This window comes from Ylistrum balloti, unplaced genomic scaffold, assembly GCF_031769215.1.
Source record: "Ylistrum balloti isolate Yb309-2 unplaced genomic scaffold, AGI_CSIRO_Ybal_v1 Utg370758, whole genome shotgun sequence".
NCBI classification, from domain to species: Eukaryota; Metazoa; Mollusca; class Bivalvia; order Pectinida; family Pectinidae; genus Ylistrum; species Ylistrum balloti.
In genome coordinates this window covers 876,578-883,621 of record NW_026782445.1, presented here as the reverse complement: position 1 = coordinate 883,621, position 7,044 = coordinate 876,578, and the positions used below count along the sequence as shown (strand labels likewise).

Below are 7,044 nucleotides of genomic sequence, written 5' to 3'. Positions count from 1 at the left end.
TACATAGCGACCAAAACATCTTCTTAGTGTTGAGTTTCCGTTTTGCTTTATTATTTTTTTTTGTTAAGAAACTGTATTGAATCCTATACAAATCAACCCAAGAATTCTACCTCAGAGTTCTACACGGGGAGTGTTGGATCACCCATTATTTAATATTGTTATACAAAATGAACTATGCATTAAAATGTGTTACTGAAACAAACAGTAATTCCTGGAGACCAGATTGTGTTCCCTTTGGAAACCCTTGTCTCTTTATATTGGTAGTATAAGAAATTTTACACAATACTTTGGAAAGGAGGCAGACGTTTGTACTTTAAACACTAGCTGCATCTGATGTACTTAGCAATGAGAATTTATCAAAAGTATTCTGCTAGTAAGTAGGAGGTTCCAGGTTCAATTCCTGACAAAGGCATTGACAATGATCTCTGTTACCCACATATATATATATATATGGTAAAGCGGTATAGACTATGGTAGTCAAATATCTGGAGGAAGTGTCATTAAACTTGGTTTTAGGCTTTAGTCAGGAATACATAACTAGTCAAAAAAATCTTGTATCTAGATTTTGCAGCATTGATCTTCATGATTTGATATATGGCCTTTAACTTCCATTAGTGGCGACAGATTGTTGACAGGAATATTATCGTTAAGTTCCCAGAAATTAGATCTGAAACAAACTAACAGATAGTAGTGCCAATCACAGTATTTATTATACAAGTACGATATTTTCAGTGTTATAACACCCATTACAGTTTTTTGTTATTTCATACAAGTAATATCATCTACAGGGGATGTGATTATCTAAATGTTTCCATGGTAATGTCATTAATTCAAGGGTTCATATAAACTCCGTAAAATGAAAGTTTTAAGACTCCATAAAATGAAAGTTTTAAGACTAGTAGATTCCGTAAAATGAAAGTTTTAAGACTAGTAGACACTCCGTAAAATGAAAGTTTTAAGACTAGTCTCATGAATCTTGTGTTTATGGAAACATGTTAGATCTCAATTTCTACAATATACTTAAAATGGGTACATTCTTGTCTCATGTGGAATAAGTAAAAGAAAAACAACAAACTGTAGAAATTAATTCAATAAATTTTATTTAAGCCTAAAAAATCACAATTTGACATGTAAAGTTTGCCAAGTATAAGCTAATGCTCTTAACTGTTGAGAACAACTGTTTTCATACCTTAATAGTACTGTATATAAATTTGTAGAATATGAAACACATTAATACAGAAATGAGAAACTCTGAAATGCTACACATGGATATCCCGCTAGATCAGACCTCACATTGGCCAGCTCAAGGTGAATTGGAGGTCAAAAATTTACAAGATTATGTTTGGGGTTCTTGGTTGGGGCATGCTTCTGTGACCTTTTAAAACATTTGAAAGACATTGTCCTCTTTAAGGTCAAACACCATGTGTCAAATCAAATCACACTTTTGACTTCACAAGAGGAAAATCACCTTTACATTTACTGCTGACAAAAATAGGTAGACATTATCTTGATTGTCCCTTTGGAATGACAATTTTGTGAACCAAGAACTGCAGACACAAACTTTGATACTACAGGTCTAGAGAAAAGAAAAGGGGAAGGTGAGAGATTGTGACATCAACTTGATGGCATTTTTTGGTTAAAAAAACCCACTTCCTTCAAATTATCCATGTGCAACCTTAAAACATTTTACATGTATCTGTATGGTATTGCTCCATTTAGTTTAGGCACTAATTTATAACTGAATCTAACAAAAAACACCTGTTGTCTAAGGAACATTGCATAGAAACTTTATATCTGATGTCATTTACATGGTCACGAAACATTCTAAGGACCTTGAGCTATTTATCATCTGACAATGAGGAACACAAAATGTGATTTGTTCTGCAGCGTCTTTGCTCCACACAATATTCCTTTCATACACATGTGATATAAAAGACTAGGAAAGGTACTGTACATACACAGCTATCTACATACAGGCTAGCACCATCGTGAAATCAGTATTACATAATTAACCTTCCCATTTCCCCACAAAAACACTCCTAACTGTTGACCAGAAAGAACCAACTTCTAAAATCAGAAGTGAAGGACAGAAGTACTTTGTAACTTCTCTTGATTTCAAATCAACGGTTAGGAGTATGTGTTGTGGATACTCAGAAACTTTTGTTTTTCTGAATAAGGCACATGGATACCTTTAAACACAGAATACATACATGTACAACAAAATATACAGAAGACTTGAAGATTGTTTTTGTCATGATACAAAATAAGCTTAAACCATTAAAATCAAGTATGGTAGTACCTTCATGTAAAAATGTTTTAGTAACATATAGACTTTCCTATAGGCAAGAAACAAACTGAATTGTGAACTATATCTGCAATTCACAGAGAGATAGACAGATGATGTAAAATCATAAAATATATTGTTAAAAACTTATATTGTTATGTCGTGCTCTGGCAGGTAAATCAATCATATGAAATCTCTTAAAAAAATGTCATAAATTTAAGATAAAAAACCTGGTAGAAAATCCACTTTTAATTGTAAAGTTATCAACATTTTCACCTGCCAAAGTATATGTGTTATTCAAATTGTATGTAAATCACAACATTGTTCATGATCTCACACAGACTTGACAGCGACTAATCCTGTTCCTAAGACTTCCTGCTTTGATAGTTTCTGGTACTGGCTGTCTGAATGAATTTATATCTCCCTGTAGAAGTGTTGCTAACCAATAACCAAATGATGTTGCGTAGTAGTTACATGTGCCCTTGCCGTGGCACTCGATGATCGGAGCTGAGCGGAAATCACGGAGACATGATCCTGGGGACTGGAGGCTCTGGCCAGCTCCTTGTCCTCCAGCTCCAGTAGACTGAAAAGTTCAGGAAAACACTTGTATTTAAGCTGACAAACACAGATAGAGATCAAAATTCTACTTTTAAGAAATAATTCTCTAAACTAAAGAAGTATTTGTTAAAACAGGTAAGTTACAAATGAACATATTATCAATCAAATCACCTTCCATGAATCCCCTTTTCCTTTTGTATCATAGTACTTAACAAGTAGGCCTAAATCTTTCTACATTCAACAAAGGCATGAAATAGTCTATTGATAAATGAAAGTCAAAGATCACTTTTTATTTGAAAGGGAGGGAACTCTTACCATGAGGAAGCTGTAACCGATCCACATGCCTCTATAGCCAACAGGACAGTTAGGAATTTGTACGGTCTGACTATGTATAGTCACCACCTGTAGAAAATTAATTAATAATACTACACATCTTATAATTTTACAAAGCTTAGATTTTTAAACAGAATATTTTGGTGATTCAATTATGTTTTGTTTATTATCACAATGCATCCCATAATTTCACTCATCATCTCTTTTAATTTCTCATTTTCGAGATACATTATAAGCATAATTATTGGAAAATAAATATGTGATGAATCTGAGGCTGTAAGTGATACCATTATATATAGTTACTTATCATTACCACTGAACTGAGCTTTGAATTTACTTTTCACAACATGCATAGAACAATACCTTTTTACTCACTCCTGATTACAACTACAAGTTCATAACTTTCTCAGACAGTATCATTATGACATTTCTTTATTTTATTATCACTTCACAAAATAAGATCTTTATATTAACAAGGCATGTAAATATCAGTCAGAATTTACTGTGGTATGACTCAGAAATGTGTGTGAATATGAGCCAGAATTTACTGTGGTATGACTCAGAAATGTGTGTGAATATGAGCCAGAACTAACTGTGGAATGACTCAGAAATGTGTGTGAATATGAGCCAGAACTAACTGTGGTATGACTCAGAAATGTGTGTGAATATGAGCCAGAATTTACTGTGGTATGGCCAGTAACCCCTACCTCTGAGGGAGCTTCACAGACAGAACATTTACTGATATAGTTCTGTAGTGGAGGTCCTGTGATGGGCTCCATCATGGGTGTCATGGGTTCCTCAGTAGACAGCCAGTAGCTGTAGTCATTTCTAGCAGCCACATTACAAACATTGTTGATATTGCAGAACATGATGGGCATCGTGCTGAAACGCCTCAGACAGCTGCCTGGTGAGCCAAGGTCTTGGCCATGAGCACGGCCGTTTCCAATTACATGGACGAGGGAATAGCCCTCCCACATTCTGTAGGTCCCCTCTGGACATTCAGGTGTAATGGATGTCTGACTATGTCTGAATAAAAAAAACATTTGTCACATGAAGCATTATGGAGGTAAGCCAGAATATCTGTGAGAGAGGAATGCTCTCAATTCCATGTTAACTAACTGACAGTTTTCAAAGAATAAGGTGACCTTGACCTTATAGCTCTTACAAGCAAACTCATATAAGGAATTCTCATATTTTTCTTCATATGAACTTTGATAAAATTAAATGCAATTGGTTATATAGATATATATTCATGACGATTTTTTATTAATTTGTTATTTTGTTGTTGATTAAGAATAACCATAAAATACACATTAAAAAAAAAAACCCCACAACAATTGTTGTAATTACTGTATAATCCATAAACCCTATATAAATCTCTCACTGTTTCTCCATATGCCAGCAACATATCTCCTTACATTGAAAAGTAGAATCCGGCTGAGCCTCCCAGGTCCCCTGGCCTTCCTGACAATCCCTGTGGCCCAATAGGGCCTGGGTATCCATTACGACCGGACTCTCCTGTGAGACCATCCAAACCCTGAGCTCCCTTCATTCCTTTCAGACCAGGGAGACCATTCAGTCCTAGTGATCCCTTGTCTCCGGGCAGGCCAGCTCTTCCTTCAAAACCTGTAACAATGGGATATCTATGGTTGATAGGTAGTTATAGAATATAAATGGACCAACTATTTCCAAACAAGAAGAACAGCAAATGGCCTCCAATCTAGTTTTCTTTTTACTCAAAATAATTTGACCAGAAAATGTCATTGAATAATGACGCAGATATAAAGAGACAATGCTAAGGAAAAGTTATTAGATGTTCCTGATGATGTGATACACCAATGTCAACAGAGTGGTCTTATAGTGTTTCTTTATAAGTCATGACACTATAAGCTTGTATGAGGTCATTAAGGCACATTTAAATGACTAGGGGAGTTTATCTTCTGATGCTCAGCAATGCTATAGTTATTTAGAGGGATCACAACTGTTTCAAAGAACTAAAGATCCGAATGAACTGTTGATGTACAATGCAATGATATGAAAATGAACTAAATCTACTTAATGGTTAGATTTTCCCTGTTGGACCCCGTCCATCTGACCCCAGGGTGCCAAAACCCAAGCTTTATACAAAACTGATTTCCCTTTATCAAAGCATGCTTCAGACCAATGCTGAACAATATCCTGCAATTCCTGAAGATTAAAATCAGCTCAGTCATTCATGAATGTTGACTTTTCTTGAGAAAGACATGATGTTGAATATGGTAAATGAGAAAGTATTGGAAATATCAAGTGCCTTAAAATATTCTCCAAATGTAGAGAACAAAAACAAGTTCTTACCTGGAACTCCACGGCGACCGGATTCCCCAAAATATCCTGGCTCACCAGATTCACCCCTTTGTCCTTTAGGAGCTCGTGGTAGTTGAGTAAAATCCACTGGTCCAGGTTCTCCAGGCTCACCCTTGAACCCTTTAATATAAAAAAATCATTAACAGTTGACTTTTTCTCAGCAAACTAACAACATCACTTTACACCATTACTGGAGTATTTGTGTCTCCCTGTTGTGGTGTTAGGTCTGGTATGATTGACTCCTTAATGTGGTGTTGTTAACTCAAGTGTCAGTGACTTCATGTTGTGATAACTTTTGTATATGTGACTCACTGCTGTGATGATAGCTCTTGTATCAGTTTCTCAATGCTGTGATAACTCTTGTATCAGTTTCTCAATGCTGTGATAACTCTTGTATCAGTAACTCACTGTTGTGATGATAACTCTTGTATCAGTAGCCCACTGCTGTGATAACTCTTGTATCAGTAACTCACTGTTATGATAACTCTTGTATCAGTAGCCCACTGCTGTGATAACTCTTGTATCAGTAACTCACTGTTATGATAACTCTTGTATCAGTAGCCCACTGCTGTGATAACTCTTGTATCAGTAACTCACTGTTATGATAACTCTTGTATCAGTAACTCACTGCTGTGATGATAACTCTTGTATCAGTAGCCCACTGCTGTGATAACTCTTGTATCAGTAACTCACTGCTGTGATAACTCTTGTATCAGTAACTCACTGCTGTGATAACTCTTGTATCAGTAACTCACTGCTGTGATAACTCTTGTATCAGTACCTCACTGCTGTGATAACTCTTGTATCAGTACCTCACTGCTGTGATAACTCTTGTATCAGTAACTCACTGCTGTGATAACTCTTGTATCAGTAACTCACTGCTGTTATGATAACTCTTGTATCAGTACCTCACTGCTGTGATAACTCTTGTATCAGTAACTCACTGCTGTGATAACTCTTGTATCAGTAACTCATCAGTAACTCACTGTTATGATAACTCTTGTATCAGTAGCCCACTGCTGTGATAACTCTTGTATCAGTAACTCACTGTTATGAAAACTCTTGTATCAGTAACTCACTGCTGTGATGATAACTCTTGTATCAGTAACTCACTGCTGTGATAACTCTTGTATCAGTAACTCACTGCTGTGATAACTCTTGTATCAGTACCTCACTGCTGTGATAACTCTTGTATCAGTAACTCACTGCTGTGATAACTCTTGTATCAGTAACTCACTGCTGTGATAACTCTTGTATCAGTACCTCACTGCTGTGATGATAACTCTTGTATCAGTAACTCACTGCTGTGATAACTCTTGTATCAGTAACTCACTGCTGTGATAACTCTTGTATCAGTAACTCACTGCTGTGATAACTCTTGTATCAGTAACTCACTGCTGTGATGATAACTCTTGTATCAGTAACTCACTGTTGTGATAACTCTTGTATCAGTAACTCACTGCTGTGATGATAACTCTTGTATCAGTAACCCACTGCTGTAATAACTCTTGTATCAGTTTCTCAAT

At 35.9% G+C, this 7,044-nt stretch overlaps 1 protein-coding gene across 1 annotated transcript in view; it reads right to left on the bottom strand.

Moving 5' to 3' along the window:
• Positions 1-1,083: 1,083 nt before the first annotated feature.
• Positions 1,084-7,044, bottom strand: part of LOC132558106 (collagen alpha-5(IV) chain-like) — a 50,053-nt gene continuing 44,092 nt past the window's right edge. The window contains exons 36-40 of the mRNA XM_060222633.1: positions 5,510-5,638; positions 4,594-4,801; positions 3,883-4,201; positions 3,158-3,244; positions 1,084-2,867 (exon numbers count right to left, since the gene is read on the bottom strand). Coding sequence (XP_060078616.1) covers positions 2,610-2,867; positions 3,158-3,244; positions 3,883-4,201; positions 4,594-4,801; positions 5,510-5,638 — 1,001 coding nt within the window. The 3' untranslated portion in view covers positions 1,084-2,609. The remainder of the gene's footprint in view (positions 2,868-3,157; positions 3,245-3,882; positions 4,202-4,593; positions 4,802-5,509; positions 5,639-7,044) is intronic.